General features: G+C 42.2%; 1 protein-coding gene across 1 annotated transcript; it reads right to left on the reverse strand.

Moving 5' to 3' along the window:
- Window positions 1-1,947: 1,947 nt before the first annotated feature.
- On the reverse strand, window positions 1,948-18,841 carry mfsd14a2 (major facilitator superfamily domain containing 14A2). Its single transcript, XM_084546677.1, has 12 exons — window positions 18,243-18,841; window positions 15,309-15,404; window positions 12,750-12,812; window positions 11,433-11,560; window positions 11,135-11,249; window positions 10,795-11,013; window positions 10,281-10,394; window positions 8,700-8,771; window positions 8,091-8,203; window positions 6,519-6,616; window positions 5,055-5,212; window positions 1,948-4,960 (listed from the first exon to the last, which is right to left on the reverse strand). The coding sequence occupies exons 1-12, from the start codon at window positions 18,324-18,326 to the stop codon at window positions 4,748-4,750; spliced, it is 1,473 nt and encodes a 490-aa protein (XP_084402803.1). The 5' UTR covers window positions 18,327-18,841; the 3' UTR covers window positions 1,948-4,747.
- Between the last annotated feature and the right edge of the window lie 943 nt (window positions 18,842-19,784).

Genomic DNA, 19,784 nt, shown 5'->3' on the forward strand with positions numbered 1-19,784 from the left:
TAAAACATGCCCGATCCTTTCCCTGCCAGAGAGCTGTTAATCCTGACAAGGCTGTGTGCCCCTAATTCCCTGGGAGCTGGAACCTGCCGTTTGTTGACATGCTGCGTAGCTACAAGCACCGGAGGGCGCAAGTTAAAGCATTCCCCTTTTACTCTTTGTAGGGTTTTACGTTAAAAAAATGATGTCTTTATATGTAGAGAAAACTAAAATCATCACAGAATTAAAAAAAAAAACAGCTGTGAGGTGATTTACTGAAGCCCACAGTAGTCTGTGATTATCGACGCTCAAAGTGAGACCCCATGTGCTGATGAGTCGGGCGTAACCAAATCCACCGCAGTGCCCCGGCGCCGTTAGAGGGCCTGTCGGTAAACAATGGGCATGGATTATGCCTAAGAGTCTTATTATTATCTCTTTTATCCCAGGTTAAAACCACACAACACCTGCCGCTCCACGTGGACACTAGTGCGCACATCATCATATTCTTGCAGATACGAGGAAGAGGAAGCGAGGCGGCCTGCACGGACACGTCACCCTGCGAAATGTACGGGGGGGAAACATCCCGTTATGGAGACGACGGGTGACAAGTTCGAGCCAGAACATATGCCAGAAAAATATGAACCAACCAAAGTGGGGAATGACACCAGATCATGAAATGAAACGTGCACTCACTGGCCACTTTATTAGGCACGCCCGTTCAATTGCTTGTTAAGCAAAATATCTAATCAACCAAACAAATGGCAGCAACTTAGTGCATAAAGCAATCTGCTGGAGTTCAGAGCGTGCATCAGAATGGGGAAGAAATGTGATTTAAATGACTTTGAACAGTGTCTTTGCATCATGGTTGTATTTCAGAAACTGATGATCTAACTGGACATGACATGGGTCCTCTCTGCCTTGTATCAACGGTTCAATCTGGTGGCGTTAATGGTGTGAGGGGATAGGGATGATCAACATGTCCATCCCTCTACGACCACAGTTTACCCATCTTCTGGTTATTTGACTATACACCGATCAGGCATAACATTATGACCACGTTCCTAATACTGTGTAGGTCTCCTTTGTGCCTCCAAAACAGTTGTGGCTCATCAGAGAATGGACATGGGCCTTCTGAGGATCTGTGGATCATCCCACTTGATCAGTTTGGGATCTAGTGAATTTGGAGGCCAGGTCAACACCTTGTTCTGTTTTCATGTTTTTTTTAGTTGTTCCTAAACTGTTTTTGTGTGTGTCCCTCAACTTTGTGTGGCTGCTGCCATCAAGGAGTGTCATTGCTATGGGGTGGGGGTCCCTGGTCTGGTCTAGGTGTGTGCTACATGTTTAAGTAACGTGTACATTAAAATGAGTTTAAAGAACAGGGACTTGGATTCAATTGGTTCAGTGACAAAGGCAAAGCTGACCAAAATAAGGCCTTGTGTTTTAACATAATAAGCTTTATGGTTAAAATACAGTATTGGGTCAACATAATAAACTTTAAAACAACACCTCTACCCAATAAACAAAGAGTTCCTTCTCATGTTAGATCACAGTTTGGGGACATTTATGATGAATAATTCAATGTGAGTACACGTGTGTTCAGCGGTAAGGCCTTCTGGGACCTGACTACTGCCTCCATGTGGCTTGAACAAAGAAAGCATCGAACCGCACAAAGTAAATAAGCTTTGGCCCATGCATGAGTACGCTGTGCACCGTTTGTGTAGGTGGAGGAACGCATTAGATCTTCTGCAAAGCTCTAAAGCGCGGGATTACTGAGCAAACAACAAACAAAGTTAAATCATTAAGTAAAAAGACGAGAACTGTTAGCGGTAAGTAAAAGCTAACAGGAGTGCTAACTGTTTATAGTGAGGACTAATGGGATTTAATGGAGGACGTCCTGCTCTCGAACGCTAGGACACAACCCGATCGCTAGGTTAACAACCACCCAAGAACCTACAGAGTCACACTGAAACATTTCATTGTACAATAAACCTTTAATAAATAGTTTGTCATTGGTTTCCCATATTTACATAATAACCACCGTTTACTTACGTTGCCATACTCATTTCTTGGCTAATTTTAGGCACACAGAGAGGGGGGTTCAGGCCACAAACCACATCGTACTAAAAACAGGAGTGGCTAGCAGGTAAAGTCTTGAGAAATATTTATTAATAATAATAATAATAATAATAATAATAATAATTGCACCATACAACCAAATAGACCAAGAGGTGGCCGTCTCCTTGAGCAATAAATATATACATTTTTTCTGTACGTACAGGTGACGTTTGTACATCTACAGTCGTCTGCTTGGAGGCGAGTGCACGTGGGGCTGGTGCAGAATCTTACCAATTTATGTAGGATCTGAATTTGTATGTTGGTTCAATTAATGCTAAATTAACAAATATATATATATAAATGAAATGAATTGAATGCTAGCGGACCTCCTGTGTAGTAAGACCCCCTCTAAAATCATAAAACTTTGACAAGTGGTCAACATGTACAGCTTCGACTTGGAACATTTGACAATCTGGGAAAATAAACAAAACAAAATAAAATTAAGCTTAATGGATGAGAGTAACAGCCGTGAAATGCTTGTTATTAAATGAAGGCCGAGACTGAAATCAGACAGATGGGCGTTCTGGGATGACTTAGCAACGATGCGGAGAAAGAGAGTCCTACAAAAACGACTGAAGCTTTAAAAAATTTAAATTTAAATCTTCAGCCAAAGAAATTAAGACAAAAGAAAACGACAACAAAAATCAAAAAAACACACACACACACACACAGTAGAAAATGAAAAAAAAATTTGGCACAAATTATATGACGCACATTTCAGTTGAGAAAGATGTTAAACAGCGTGAAACCCACCGTTAGCTAGTAGAGGCATTTATAAAGAAAACTGTCCAAAGATACTTTTTGCCTGACGCTAAAGTGGTATGTGAACGAAGGGAACACAGTGTCACTGACGCTGGAGTAACGAAACGAGACCTGCAAGTTGATCTGCGCCACCTACTGGCAGGAAAAACAAAACAAAACAAAACTTCTTGCCCTTTCTTGGGGTTGTTGCGGATGCGTTTGGATTTAATTTAAATTTAATTTGTTATGTAGATCATATAAAGTAATGAATTATGGGATCACTACAGCTTTCAGAGCAGATGTTCCTGTCCTTGCCTGTAGGGGGCGACATCAAGATTTCTACCTTTAAACTACTGCAACTCTTGGTTTTCCTCCTATAGGTGGCGCAGTTTCACATTTATAGACCTAGTCTGGATCTGCAGCCTATTAATAAACATAAGTTAGCAAGCAGCTAAAGCTAAAAACTGCTTCTTATTGAAAAGTCTGACTTTAATTTGTCAATTTCAGAAACGTCCGTCTTCTTAAACCGTCTTGCGCGGCAGCTTAAACGCCTGGGAATACGTGAAATCGTTGCGCATCTTGGCCAATTACAACTGTTGAAATCATTATCCCCCACACTACATCGCACTTAACCTTTGAATCTTCTACCGCAGCAGTGTGACTGATATCGTGTTGCACCTAATGATATTAATTCAAAGCGCCAGCACTGGCTCGCTGATGGCGACGCTCCAGCTCAGAGCGGTCCGGAGGCTTTTTAAAAATAAAACCGTGCTCCTGTAAGCCTCGACCCCTGATGCTGATAAGTGTCGGGGAAACAAAGAAACAGGAAGGGCATGAGTAGAAAGGAATAAAAAGTGTGTAATGGCTCCGATGGGAGCAATAGCGTAAGATTACAGAGCCTTCTCAGACCTCGGTCTTCATACAGGTTACGTAATGTCTCTATATATATTTATCTTAAGTCACTTCAAGGCAACATTTGTTTCTTGAATAAAAACTCGAAGCACAACTAGCCTTCAGTTTGAACAGAGAAAAATATACAACCCAAACTGTACTACTCATCTAGAGAATGGCAAGTAAACATTGAAAAAACAGTTTCCGCTAGTAAAGTAGTCTCTCTCCTACACCTCTCTCTGTAAGAAGTGTGATATTTAAACAAAGTGTGGTCCTAACAAAGCGTCTCGTATCTGAACCGGCTGACCGTCCTAACGGAGATGAGGCGGAGACTCCCCCTCGCAGGTTACCACCGGACGCTGCTGTAAACACAGAGGAAAGACTGTGTTCCCTTCTCGGATGCTTTGACTGAGCCGCAGTCGCAACGGCCCGAGCCTCGGGACAGAAGTTAGCTTGTGAGAGAGCGTTACACAAGTGCTCAACTAACTGTTTGTTACACTCTCGCCGGACAAACAAAGTTGCCACTTGAATAACTAAAAGAGGAATATCAAGATGTCACACAGGGATTTAGTAACGTTTGAGATGTACCCCACTCACACGCTTAACCAAAAAATCAATTTGTTCTGATTTGCACCAGGAGGAGGACGACGAGGAGGAAGAGGAGGGGGCAGGCTGCTGTAGACTCCACTCTGTTTAGCTTTAGAAAAAACCAAAGACTGGAGTCCAGCTCAGCCAAGTCACACACACGCCTTTCCACTGCAGCCCAAAAACTAATCAACACACGCTTCTCTTCCTACAGGGTCTTTAGAGGGTCCTCACCAAGCCCTGCCTTCAAAAAAAGAAAAGGGGGCTGCGAGGGAAGGAGTGCCCACTTTTGTGCTGTGGACACAGACGCCTCTTCACGGCACTCGAGTCTGATGTGTGCCTGAGTGTGTGTCCATGTGGTAAAATGTGTGTGTCCGTGTGTCCATGTGTGCTGGGGCTTTTAGGGTGGAGCGAGGGAGTCTGCCCCCCTTAGCTGAGGTTATACGCTACTGTCCTCCAGCAGCGGCTCCTTGCCCTCCGCCCCGCTGCCCTGAGGGCTGTGCGAGTGGCTCTGTGCCCCGTTACTGTGCTTCTTGTAGGCGCCGGGCCTCATGCCGGGCCCCGTGTGCTCCGGGATGAACAGGGCCACCAGCAGAGACAGCAGCACCGAGCACGCCCCGAAGAGGAACGGAGGTCCTGGGATGATGGCACTCTGCAGAGAAGAGGCAGGAAATTCAGAAGAGCGCTCAAACATTGATGGCTTTATTTATTTATTTATTTATTTTTAATTCTTAAATGATACACACCTCATCTGTGGGGTTGGCCATGTTGAGCTTGCCACCTTTCTCAGAGGCATCCGTGTCGGTCAGCTCCACGTGGAACAGGTAGAAGACGAAGCCGTAAAGAGCAGGACCCAAACCGTTACAGAGGCCACGGATCCCAGTTATCATCCCCTGGACGACTCCTGCAAATCAGACACGCGTGTTTTGAGCTGCTGCTTGTGGTTTTACACACAGACAAGGTTAAAGCCAACAAGAAAACATCAGCGCGGCGGCTCCTTGACAGCAGCGAGGCATTAATCATTTAATCTCTTACACTGGTGCATGTATATTTCAGTGAGCAGTGCTTGCAAACACAAACCCAAAACAGAGTCTGGCACCTAGCATCAAAAACGGTCAGTGAAGGCTTCATCGGATTCTCAGTAGATTTATAACCTGTTCATCCATTTCTGTCTGACTATCCAAAGTCAGGTCTAGGTGACAACAGGTTAAGCATTGTATTCCAGACGTCCCGCCCCTAGCAATGTTTTCTAGCTCTCCATCAAGGGTCCCGAGGCGTTCCTAGCCCAGATGAGATACGTAATCCCTCTAGTGCATATGTGTCAAACATACGGCCCGGGGGCCAAAACCGGCCCGCCAGAGGGTCTAGTCTGGCCCGCGGGATGAATTTGCGAAGTGCAAAAATTTCACTAAAGACATTAACTGCAATTTTTCCAATAAAAGTAACTGCTATTCCAAGGGTTCATACATATTTGTGGACATAACAACTGAGACCTAGAACTAAACAGAAATTGCATTTCTTGTTTTTTTTTAAGAAATGTGAGGTTTCGGGAAACATTTGGGGTTGTCGTTATTTATAGGTAAATACGCTATCGTGTTATTGGTCCGGCCCCTTGACATCAAACTGGGCTGTATGTGGCCCCTGAACTAAAATGAGATTGACACCCCTGCTCTAGTGAGTGTTGGTTCATTCTCCACCTCAACTGGCTCTATCTGACGTGAAGGTGGAGTGGCTGATTTTCCGACTTCATTTAAAAGATCTGATAACGATTCATAACATCCCCAGAACGACTTTTAAGATTTAGAAATCTTGCGAGCGGAGAATCTTTTGCAAGGGTAATTTTTTACATGTTCATACAATGAGATTTGTCCACATACAAGGGAGATACCAAAACATGCTACTGTGAGAACACCGTCAGGCCTGAGAGGTGATTGTATTTAAAAAGTGTGACGACACAGGAGAGCAAAGTGACGATGTGAAACTAGAGGTAAAATATTGTGAAAAATACCACAAATCTCTGAAAGTAAAATAAATTTTAGTTTGAAGTGTAATTGTTTTGAAATGTACTCCGACCTCCCTCCACAACCAAAACTAATTTTGCCAGCTTGTACACGTAAAGCCTTGTAAGGAAGGATTTGTTTAAGCGTTGGTGTTTGCTAACGGGTTTTAACAACTGATGCCAGGTCCGACCGACATTTGACAAAACTCACCTTGCTGGTCGGGGTCTGCATTGCGGGACACGATGGCGCTGATGGCGGGGAAAGTGATGCTGGACATGGCTGCAACGGCTCCAGCTGCCCACATCATCCTGCAACCGGCAACACACACACACACACACACACAGAGACACACACACACGTGTTAGGGATACAAACAAAATCCCATTTAACCTTTCAAAAACTGGATTCACAGATACCTTTGAAGGTCAGTTAAAGGTTATTAGGATGAAGAATATTTAGAACAATGCAAAATATCAAAGCTTTAAATCAGGTTGTTTTTGTTTTGATTATTTCAGAGGTAGACTGGTAGACACTGGATGTAAACAAGTCTGTTCTTTACCTCTCTGCGGACAAGGATAGGATAAGAGTCTCCCCCTAATATATAAAATTTGGGCAACTTAACCTTTGTTTAACTCAATTTCCAGGGGTATGTACAAAGGAGAGAGGAGCAGCGAGGAGACATGTTGTGAATGTTTTCTTTCACAATCAATAGATATTATGGTCGCTGGTCTTCTCCTCCAGGCCAAAAAACAACAAGAGAAACTCAAGCTGCTATGATCTCACTTCACGAGAAATGAAAGTGATCGTGTGTCTTACATGTGGTGTTGTTGTTGCTGCTTTGTTTTATAACCCTTCTTTGCATTTGCGCCTTCAAGCAAATCAAAAACAAAACAAGAAAAACCACTGGTTGTACTGCTTTTAATTTTCAAGAATCAAGCTTTTAAAGGCACAGAATCACAGACTCTCAAATTTCCAAACTGGTGAAATGCTTATGCTGAAAAATAATCATTTCAGTCAAAGGGTAAAAACATTTAGTTGCCTTTAAACAGACTCAACGTCACCTTTGCTTAAGGCTATACTCCCCTCTAGTGGTTTGTCGGGGCAGTGACGACAGAAAATGATGAATTCTAGTGCACAAACAGCACACATGTATTTTAATCATCTAATAAAATGTACGTACAGCATCTATATAAAAACAAAATAGCATCTGTATTTAATAAAAGGCTAGAACCTCGCACCAAACAGCAAAGCACATTTGAATTATTATTAATTTACAAACAGATTTGATCAAGTTCTTGAGAATATAATTTGAGTAAATAATGGCGCTTTTGATCATTTCTAAGTGAAAATAAAGACGGATAAATACGCTCCACCATGCCTAACCTGTGAAATATTTGCTGACTGTGCTTTGAAGACACTGAGACATTACGCTCTTGCAACACGCCACAGGAAATGATGTGTCAAAACAAAACGTCCTCCTTTGTTTTGAAACTGTTTTGTATGAATGATTACATTTTATTATTGCATCACTACTATGTGCTGTGAGGTGGAGCCAAACTTTTGAATCTGAACTCTGTCTATACACTGTGTGTACCGGCGGGGGAAGTGCAGGAATGATTAAATTGAATCAAAAAGATAATTAAATGACCCGTTAGAAGTCAGAAATGCTCGTGTTTTCCTCCAGTAGGAAAGTCTTGTTAATCTAGAGTCCTGTGTATATTTAATAAAAGGGTTAGGGTTGGGGGGGAGGCGCAAGGGTGTGTGTGTGTATCAGTTACTGACCAGGGCTGAGACCCGAAGCCGTACCACGCCAGCTGGAGGATCTGGAAGCCGAGGCCCAGCAGGATTGTGTTCTTATTCCCTATGGAGCGCATCAGGATGCCCAACACCACCGTCTAAACAGAGACAAGTTACAAACACATGAATTATTAATTTAATAAAGTGACAACAGGTTTAAAAACAATTCAATTGATTTCTGTCTTTAGTTGTTTATGACGTAAAATCATGATTTATTAATTACAGAAAGAATAAGTGTAGTATCAGTAAAGTTTTGATCCTGCATCTTGTTTTATTTATTTAGTGTTTCTTAGATTACTGTTTTTCTAAACTATCATTATTTTAATCACCATTTTTATACTGGTTTTAGTGTCATCATTTTCTTTGTGTGAATGTGTTACGTGATGAAGAATAATTGTTTAAAAAATAAATATGTATTTTGACATTTGATGACATTGTGAGAGTCATTTTTCACTATATTTCCACATTTTATAGACAAAACACGACTGAAAATAATTAGCGGCAAATTAAAATACTTAGATACAACAACAATAAAAACATTATGTCTCAGTTATACATGTAGATTAAACAGACGAGAAGTATTTTTCGAATTACCTGAGCTAGTATTGAGAGGATGCCGACAACAGCGATGAAGGCGGCCACCGTCTCGGAGGAGAAGCGTATTACCTGAGGGTGAGAGGGAGTTCGCAAAACAAGTGAGGACACGACGTTCAGAGACGAGCACATATCTCAACACAAAGGCTTCAGCCGTTTTACACCTGACACAATGGAGGAAGGGGGTTTGTTTGTGATCTTTTGTAAACATGCAACGTTTACTCCTTGCTTCACACAAGAGGTGAGAGAGCTCATTACCCTGCTTGTGTATGTAGGCCAAACGTGCTGCCCTTTATCCGCTTCTATCCTCGGAGCACAGGTGTGTTTAATTTATGACAAAGGACGTGAACAGATATGCGATCGCAACCGTGGGTGTAAAGGGGACGTAAGGTGTGGCGAGTAACGTTATCCCAACGATCCAAAACTACTTCACTTCTCTTTTTCAAGGTGGTTGCGGAGAAGTAGGGGCTTGCGTGGGACGGACCTGCCCGACTGGTTCATCTGAAAGTGTTTACACAAACTGAACAATCCTCAGCTCCAGGGGGGATCACACCTCCTCAGATGTTAAGCCGTTCCCAGATGCTAACGCAGCGTAATGACCGAAGCTGTCTACTTCTGGCTACATGTGCGTAAATATGGATTGGTTTTCCTGCGGTAGCATTTTGTCCAGACGCCTAATGACTTATTCTTGCGCTGAAACAGGCTGCTCAGCAAACCTGCTCATCCAGTCTTGGAGCAACGTCGGTGGGAGTGTGTGGTCGACAGTTTTCCCCTCAGCTGTACTGGGATTTATTCCCCGAGCTTCCCGGCGGCAATTTTATTTAGATACACGAACGGCATAAGTATGAAGCTGTCACATAGTTCCTGCACAAATAAATACAACATTTTGTCATCCTTCTTAACAAACTAAATGTTACTCAAACAAAGGAATACAGTAGAAATTTTAAATCCGTTAAACAAACACATACACCACAAATGATGATCTCATTACAATGTGATGTTCTTCTGGGAAACATGGGTCTTAGCATCTTGGTGGATGTTACTTGGATACTTACTACCACCTGGACATTGTTGCAGACTAACCACACCCCAACAGCAATGGCAAGAAGGGTCTGTGCATCCTGGTGCCACATGTTGACCAGGTAAACAACATTAACTTTTTTCCCTTCTGAAGGGTTAGCATTCACCCCCCACATGCATCAGTGAGCCATGGCCGCCCATAACTCTGCCACCGGTTCACCCCTGTGCCTTTTGGACCACTTTTGATAGGTGCAGACCAGGAACAACCCACAACCAGTCTGATCCAGTCACAGCATCTGACTCTATTTCAAGCTGACTAGCCATGCTTTTTGTCCCATGTCAAAGTTGCACAATTTTTCCTGCTCCTTTCAGAACAAAATGTTCACTTGCTGCCTAAAATTTTCCACCCACTGACAAGTGCCATGATAATGGAAGATAGTCAGGACCATATTTTTCATAACATGAGGGCCGTTCGGTGTAAGATGTGTCTAAAGAACGTAGTTTTTGTTTAATTTTTTTAGGTGTTTCTAGAAAAAGTAAGCGAGGAATGTGGCGTGTTACCTGTTTAAGATAGAGGAAGAAGCTGGAATACTGGCCGGCCTCGGGGAGGTAGGAGAGAAACACTGTGATACAGATGAGCAGCACCGTGGAGTCCTGGCCCACTTTACGCAGAGACTAACACAGAAGAAGAGAGAAGAAGAGTTTGTTCAACACATGCAGACATAATCAAGTTTCCATTATTCAATAAAACTTAAGCAACAACAACAACAACAGCAGCCCTCATGTCCAAAGTTCTCTGATAACCTCATTTTAACTGTGATAGCGATGAAGTCCAAAATTAATTAAATTTAATTACACAGACTCTGTATCTATACCAAAGTAACTCTCTTTGAATGACAGGGTGGGTACCTGTATCAGCTCTGCATTAATCTGACACTGATCATGAAATAAATAAGAAATATAAACACAAATAAATATAAATCATGAGACTAAAGACTGATGAATCAACCTGTGCATAATACTGGGACATAACTGACTGACACTGACTAACAAAGACTATTTTGTTTTAACTCACAGCGAAGGGATCTGCCTGTTCCCAGGAGATGGGAGCTCCCCATGATGCTGGCCTCATCTTCTCTGGCAGCGACTCTGGTACGGCCACCAGGATGAAGCAAATGTCTAGCAAGGCGATGGCCGTGGCCAGGATCACCACCAAGGTGTCGCCGTAGGCCACAGACAGGTATGCGCCGATGGCCGGGCTGGTAACCAGGCTGGCTGCAAAAGTAGCCGATACCTGAGGGGAGGGTGAAAGAGAAGTGAAGTGAGAAGTGACAGACAGCTTCTTTCAATCAGTCGAGTGCTTTAACTCTCTAGTGAAGAGCACTCCCATGTGTTTTATTAAATAGTGTCCTCACCAAACCGTATGCTGTGCTCCTCTCATGCTCTTGTGTGATGTCCGCCACGTAGGCAAAGATCACAGAGAAGGTGACGGCAAAGACACCAGACATGGAGATGACCGCGAAGTACCACCTGAAAGAAGAAGACAGTTTATCTTGAGAGCACAGACAAACTAAAGGTGATAAAACTAAACCTTGTTACGTTTTAAGTCTTTGTTTAAAGATGAATATTCGTAATTTTTGGGACTGTTCATTATTTCAGTGATAGGTGTTTCATTTCAGCAAGGTAAAACTTGTAGTCGGCATTTTCACTCACCACGGGCTGATCTTCATCAGTGGAATGGGCGCACATGTGAAGAAGACAGTTAGCAGCAAGAAGGACTTGCGTCCCCATACGTCTGACAACGCTCCAATCAGAGGAGCACTCAGAAACGATAATAGGCCCTGTAGCGCGAGGAGAGACAGAGAGAGAGACGTGTCAGGGGAGTAACGGGTCACCTGACAGAATTTACAACCCATAAATTTACAGGGACACAGTCAACACAGTCAAGTTTTCAAAGCTGCAATTATCAACCCATGAACTAAAGCTGAAACTATCTGTATGACTTAAGAAGATAAATTAACAGCCACACATCTAAAACTGAACAATTTTATGTTTGAGACCTGACAAATAAAACAATAATTAAGACTCTAAAAGGTACAAACACACAAAATAAGCATTAAAGAACAAATGGCAACGAAGGTCGACTGTGACGTTTCCCTCGCGTTGCCTGTGTCTGGACCAAAAAGTTGCACTACAGCTAACGAACGGCCAACTGGCACATGCGCTCCAGGCTTACATGGAAGGAAAGGACTCTTCCAGGAAACCAGAAGAGCTAGTGTTATCTGGGAGGCTAGGAAGAGCTACAAACCATCGTACAGAGCTGGCCTCTCGTGAAAGTCAGTCAAAACTAGAGCCATAGACACCGGGAAACTAGTCTGGTGGCATCTGACAGACATGTACGAACAAATGTTGATCTTTGAATGTTGTTCCTCAGATGACAGGAGAAACTTGTTGAGTGTTTGCAACCACACAATTATTATCTCACCATGCGTTTTTTTTTTCCTGCATTGACATGTAATTGTCATAATCAGTAGTTTCTTGTGGTTGCTCATTGACTTTTTAATACAAAACATTTCTTTGCAACCCTTCTGCAGACACCCCCTCCTCCCCCCTCCCTAATTTGACTAGCTGCTGCAAGGGTGGGCTAGCTGGGGAACCTGCCACAGTTACTGGGCAGCCTGCAGGTGTTAACACATAGCTGCATTACAAGAGCTGAACAAGAGCTCACATGCTCTGCAAATCTTCCATGAGCAAACAGAAGCGAGACAAACCAGCGCTGAAGAAGGACGCTAGCAACAACAGCTATACTGTCACAGGTGTGCCGTACTGTACAGCTCTGAGTGACAAGACAAGTACATGTATTAAATATTGTTGATGATAAAACGCCTTTAAAACTGTAAATAAAAAGATAACGCAAAACCCATACGCAGGGCTGTGTTCTGTCAATTTGCGCTTATATATATCGTCACGATGATAACGAGAGCACACAGAAGCAAGTCGTTCCGTTTGTGTGCCGACGCCGTCTCTTACCTTCACTCCATGAATAAGTCCATTCATCAGGAATGTGTGTTGGGGGAATGTCTGGCGTAATACCTGGGGAACAAACACAGATAAAGCCACTTTACCCACACAGTCTGCATCAAGCTGGAAACGGTGACGTACAATGTTAAACTAAAGCTAGAAGGCAAAAAAAGTGTCAGTGCATTATACAAATAATTTAAAAACATAAATTCAACCAGAAACCACCTGTAAATAGGCCAGGGTTGCGGCAACATGACTTATTTAAAGGCCTATATAATTCTACACATAAACATGGTCGACATTCCTCATGCGAGTGCTAAATCCTGTTAAATTTATAGATGCACAATGGTTACAAAGGCTGCAGGCGACTTCCTCTGGGTGATCCCGCTCGGTTTCCACAGTGAGTTTTCCTGAACACGTTTTAGCACTAACTAATTCATCGGCGGGTGAAAGAGTGTAAACTCAGCGTTGTTTTGTTTACGCCTGACAGATAAGCCCACACTCATCTGTTTAAGCAGTCAAGTGACCCAAATACTTTCCAAAAACCAAAGGAGCAACACGGTTCTGATTTGCTTTAAGTGCTGTTACGGCTAAAGGAGTCGTTCATGTTAAGAGACCGGACGACTCAATACTTTTATCTGTTGCGTAACATATTATTCCCCAGGTAAATCTGACAGAGAGGTTTTACAGCTGCGTTCAACTTTGATATAATTTGGCTAGAAGGACCCTGTAATATAAATTAGACCATGTTGGCTCCGGTTGCATGTTTCTAGACAGTTTTGCAGGAAATCTGCCGTTAGCAAATATTCTTTGCATACTACAAAGTGCCTGGACACCACATACCTTCTCAAGACTGACCAGTTTTCTAAATATTTTCGTAAATTGTCAAAAATGTTGAGAATTTGGAGTCAGGTATCAGACAGAGTTTGACCGCTGCAAACGGGTTAAAAATATTTACCTAATAAAATGTTTGCTATGTGGATTATTGAAATAAATGTACACTCATTTGCCAAACATTATGTAGACTAATGAGGTGTCTTCTAATCTACCAGTCCTGCACTATATCCCCCTTCATGATTGTTATACACATTTTAATATTATTACAAGCCACAGCCTCCAAAATGAAAACACAGCTGAATCAACAGTTACCACCAGTGTACCCAATGAACTGGCAAGTGAGTGTATTTTATCATAAACCCATTAAAACACAAATACAGACAAGCTTTGTGTTGTGTGTATGCTCTGTTGACAGCCGCAGTCCAACAAACGGGACACTAAGAACCCCAGTAAAGTGAAGATGTATTGCTATAATGCTTTATCTTTGTGGAAATGCGGAAGAGAAAGTGATTCATGGGGTATTGTGATAGTTAAAATCCACAGAACGTTGAGTTCAAAGTCCATTACGTCAGCGTGCAGCAGGTATTGCGTGTAAATGTCATTGACACCAGTGTGGGAACACAAAGGTTTAGTTTGATTCAGGACATGTGGAGCTGGCACTCAACAACAAGGTCTGGTTATTGTTCAGGGGTACAGAGGGAAAGCTCATGGCATGGCGAAGAATCCCCTCTCCTTCCTCTGGGAGTCAGTTGCCCAACACACACACACACAGACTTTGAATGCTCAGCGAAGACTGTTGCTGCTGGGTACTAATGAAGCAGTGCGCTCATCGGGAGCAGTGAAGCAGTCCCTCTCATCTTCGGGCGGCTTCTGATTAGTCCGAAATGCTAATCCTGCCTCCGCCCAGGGATCGTGAGGGCAACAACCCCCCCAGTAATTAATGCTTAACAGTTACGTACACAACCACCTCTTCAGACAGGAGACTGTTGAGAGAATGCATTGCATAAGCCCGTCTGGTTCACATCATGTGGCTCACAGATGTTTACTCATCATTTGTTTGAGATGAGATACCAGTTTCTCCCGAAAGTCATTTTATGTTCAAAGGGAAACACGTGTACGGAAAAAAGAGAGTTTAGTTGAAAGCTACAGTGAGAAGAATGAAAAATCTATATTGTCAAGAAATAGTGGATATCATTGTTGTAATTCGTCTTTGCACTTCACTTGAAAAGGACATATTGTTAAGTAAATGTGAATCTGTCGTTTCTGGTGGAAACGTTTTAAAGCGAAATTCTTATTAATGAAGCTGCTTGAACTGCCTGTAGAAAATACTTACGCTATGCAACACACTATGCACCGAGGTGAATGTGTGCCGTGGTTTGCCTGGCCAGCATCTGTGCTGTGGGCTGACAACACAAACCAGTGACCCCTGATAAGCCTCTCCAACAAAGAACGGGTGCTCAGACAATACCACTGTTTGATGCCCTTTTCATATTTCTCAGTTCATTAGCGCCTGGCAAAACATCTGCCAACACTCATGCACAGAAAAACAAAACGGCATGACCCACAGCCTTCGCAACACTGATTAGCGATTCAATTATTCATAGACACTGATGGTCCGAGAAGAGGGAAAAGCCACTCTTTGGCGAGGTTTTCAAAGGAGAAAAGGGCAGGCGTATAAATATATTACAAAGTGTGCTGTCAGTTTACGTAACAGTGTGTGTCCGTGCTTACCGTGAGCATTGGGGTGGTGAGGAGACCCCAAGCGAAAAACTCCAGGAAGATGACCACCACGGCGTGGTAAACGCTGGGCTCACCGATTCCCTGAGGCTAGATGGAGACAGAGACGGGAAAGTGGTTAGCTGACAAATAAAGACGTCAACAGGCAAAGCGCCTGTTAATGGTGACGCATTAACAGATCAAAACTTTAACTGGAAACTATTTCAAGAGAGCATTTGCCTAATTACATAACGCCTCATAGCCTGATCCTGTGGGACAACCCATACTTGGGTAAGAATGTGAAACTTACTTAGTAAGGACTTTCGTTTGTCGTAAGGGAAATATTGCTAGTACGGTGTTGAAAGTGGTAATAAACAAACTGCCTATCATATTAGAATTTAACATTTCCTGTGTGAAACTATTAAAACTACCCACAGCAACAAATTACGTATTTATTGGTAAATTTACAACCAAATGTCAAATATATATACTCTATCAACAAACGGAGTTAGGGAAGCATTGAGTAACAAGCAACTGAAATGATTCACAGCCTTAAGTCGCAAACTGCATTAACGTTCATTAACTGCACGCTGCAGAAAATTATGAAAATCTTAACACGCAGGTTAAGTTTTCTACTGATGCAAAAAATAAAGGTATACCTCTTCTGATTCTGATTCTGCCACCGTTTGTTTCTTAACCCGAACAGCCACATTTAACCTCCCACACGTTGCTTTGTATCTATTTTAATTCGTGAGGTTTTCAATGCGTGTGTAGTGTAGAAATCTCATTTGAAAGCATGTCCAGCAGCGTGGCTCTATCGTGGAGTAATTATGACGGGATTAGGTAATTAATGAGAGTTAGACAACACGGTTAAGCAGTGTACATGGCATCTGCACAATCTGCTTCTGATTATCAGCGGTATTAATTGCAAGTATATGAGCAGAATGCCAATCAAGAGGTCTCATTTCACCAAGATATTCATAGTAGTGCTACGTCATGTTAGTGTGTTGCCAATTTCTTGAGACCTATATTTTAAAAATATAATTTGAAGCTCATTAACAAAAGATTAAGATTACGCACATTAATTTAACAGGTGAGATATTTGGTGCTATAGTTTACTAGGCCATGCTAAAAACGTAGACCTATATCTGTGATGAGTGAAACACAAATATACATCCCTATTATCTCTCAGAAAACCTGCTCCCCACGAAGAGGAAGTCACTTCACTGTAAAACCTATATAAATCTGGAAAGTGCGATGTTGTGGTGAGCGCTGGATGCTGAGCAGGATGTTTGGCAGAAAACACACCGAGGTGTTATAATCCCATTTAAAGACACTAGCTTCTAGTTTACTCGCACACGTGGTTTATCGTTTCCCCACATGGAGAGGGAGACGGCGTTGCAGAAAAGCAGACGAGAGGCCGGCTTGGGGGGAGCAAATCAGAAAAGTTTGTTCCACTGCAGGTCTATAGCCACGCCACCTGCTGCACTGATAAAAATGAGGAACAACGCGTTGTATAGATGTTGCAACTTCCTCTAAGTGAACTGATGACCAGCTACGCGCTTAGCGATGACAGTGTGTTGTCGCCAAATGAGAATCAAAAGATGTTATTTGCCGTGGCTAGATGTTTAAAGTGAAATCTTAAAGGCTGCATCCACCGAAAGCAACAGCAACGATATGAACAAAGAGCTTGATTGGAGCAGAGCCCCATCGTGTCAGATGTGGAGATGTTCAGGGCCAACATGCTCTATTCAGGATGCCGTGACAATTACTTAGAGAAAACAACAGCCCTCATTATGTTCACCACAATGTGTCTTCATATAGATTTCCATTACTGTCCAACTGATTACATAACCAGCACTGATGCCTCGCTGTATAACAATCCCAACACTCTTTGCCAGCAGCCTAATTCAGTGCAATCACCATCTATATGATCAAAATGAAGCCCTGACAGGATAGTGATGTGACTGCTTTATCAAACTAGTGAGGGAAATGTGAGGCTTCCTGGTAAACTGATTATATCACGGATGCATCAGAACTGTTTTGTAAGTGTTAATAAACCAGAAATGGGAGAATAAATGAGTAAGAAACAACTGGCCCTGAATGACACTTAACAGCCTATTAGCACCAAACCCCAAAGAGCTAATGTTATAGTGATATATAGTGTTTTTTCTACGGGGTTGGTGTCAGCGTCAGCAGCTACAGTCGGTGTTTATACCTGGAATGACTTAAACGTAGCTTGCTAGCTTGTTTTCAAACCACTATCACCAAAACCCGGTGTTTAAATGTCTTCGCCCATTTATGAATTACACTAAGGACAAATACTGGCATTTGTTGTCTCACAAACTACATTAATGTGTGTCTTAGTAGCCAAGTAGCACGAGCGGTAGCTTAAAACTAGCTAAACATATGTTTATTGCAACAAGGTAAAAATAGACCTAATTAGACACATATGCTAGTGGGCTAATTTTAAGCTAGCCACCGTTTGAGCCTGTAACAAGCAGCTTACACACATTTTTAAAACAAACATGAGGTTCCGTTGACACTGAATACACACTTAGGGTAGATAATGTTACATCAGGTGTGATTAAAATACGCCGGCAAGATAGTCGATTAAGAAAAACATAGCTAAAGTTGTCATTAGCCAGCTAGCGCTACCTGAGCTGACGTGTAAACGGCTGGCTAACGTAGGCCGCTAACGTAGCGATGCTAACTCGTAGCTAGCTGTGCTAGCACGTTAGCCTGTTAGCTAGGTGGTCCCTTCAACACCAAGCTAGCGTTAACGGTTAACATTACGTGCTGTAACCATCGAAGACTGACAGCCAGAAAGAAACGCCGCGTTGACCGCTACGTTTTCACAAAACAAACAACTCGCTAAAATCAGTGGAAGGGATCCAGTGTAGCTCACTGTAAGCTAAGTTAACGAACATAAATAAATATTTAACTCACACTTCCTCCATCTTTTATTATAATTTTCTTTGCCAGAAGAATGCTGCGGTTCAGCCGCTTTTTCTTCTTTTTCTCCCCCGTCATTGTTAACTTATGTCCATTCTTGATGTCAAAGGGTCATCGTTGCGCCTATCAAAAGTAAAACAGTGTACTAATTTCGGCTACTAAGCTCATCACACTCCGGCAGACGGCTCCAGGCAGCTAGCAGTGAGCTAACTGAATGATGATTTCTCATCCCCACCTCACTCCGGCCGTCTTCCGGAACCGAATACTGCCCCGCCCTTCCGACGCAATACGCGCCAGTGATTGGCTATCTAATACAAGCACAAAACCAAACGTGGCCTCTGATTGGCCGAGGAAACGTTGGTGCCATTGATCCGAACATGATGATTTGTGAGCATCACACCGCGGGTAACAAAGAGGAAATCCCTTATAAGGAGAGCGTCTGTGTTTATGAAGAAAGTGAACAAGATGTTCGGCTCCTTCCACGAATCTACTTGGCATGATGCAGTAACAGCATATGGCTTATTATTGTAAATGTTTTATCAAGCGTCCACATCCAGTAACCACACCCAGAGCTCGATCTCTTAAAAGCACACTAGATTTAACTTAAAATTACATTACAATGCACTAAATCTAAATTAATCTAACATTAATGAATGCCACACTTATTCTAAACAATGGCAACCTAAAAGTCTTTCAGTTTGTCTTTTCTTCTTTGTATTTTCAAGTATAAATATGTTTGGCAGACGGCTTAAATATGTCAATATTTTGTTTGTGTGTTCCTTTATGTGTCATTAACGGTGCATATAAATCCTCATCACTTGGATGAGAATGGACAAAAAAGTTTGAGTCTTCTGTGAAAAGTATGTGTTGAGCAATGATTCAAAACAAAACCTTTCGTGTTGGAAATCTGCCACAGTATGCGCAGCTGTAACACATTTACTGCGATTCCCTAAAAACAAAACAGTAACTGAAGATTTGGCCTTCAAGAAAAATATTCCAGATGTATCTGGGATGACAAAAAAGGGGGATTTTTTTCTGATCAAGTGAAAGTAATTTTTAAAAAGATTGAACATGTTGCACTTGCCATCAGCCTATAAATGTTTTTCATTGTTTCGTAATCTTTGGATTAATGTCTTAAAAATGAACGAGGATTACTTATTACATTTTGTGTCGTACACAATCCACATCCCACAAGGTAAACTATTTTAAATAAATCGATTACTAATTTAAATGCTAAATTTATTGTAATTTTCTGTTAATTTTGCTTTAACTAGACACATACTGTATCAGCCATAACATTACAATCACTGATTAAGTGAATAACACATTTTATCTCGTTGTCATGGCACCTGTCAGTGAGTGGGATCTATTTATATATTTTGTCCTAAAAGTTGATGCTAAAAGAAGGAAAAAAATGGGAAAGTAGAAGAATTTGAGTGACTTTGACAGGGGCCAATTGTTGATGGCTACACAACTGGGTCAGAGCGTCCCCAAAGCTGCAGCTCTTGTCTCAAAAGTGGTCCAAGGAAGGTAAAA

This window comes from Chelon labrosus (assembly GCF_963514085.1).
Source record: "Chelon labrosus genome assembly, chromosome: 6".
NCBI classification, from domain to species: Eukaryota; Metazoa; Chordata; class Actinopteri; order Mugiliformes; family Mugilidae; genus Chelon; species Chelon labrosus.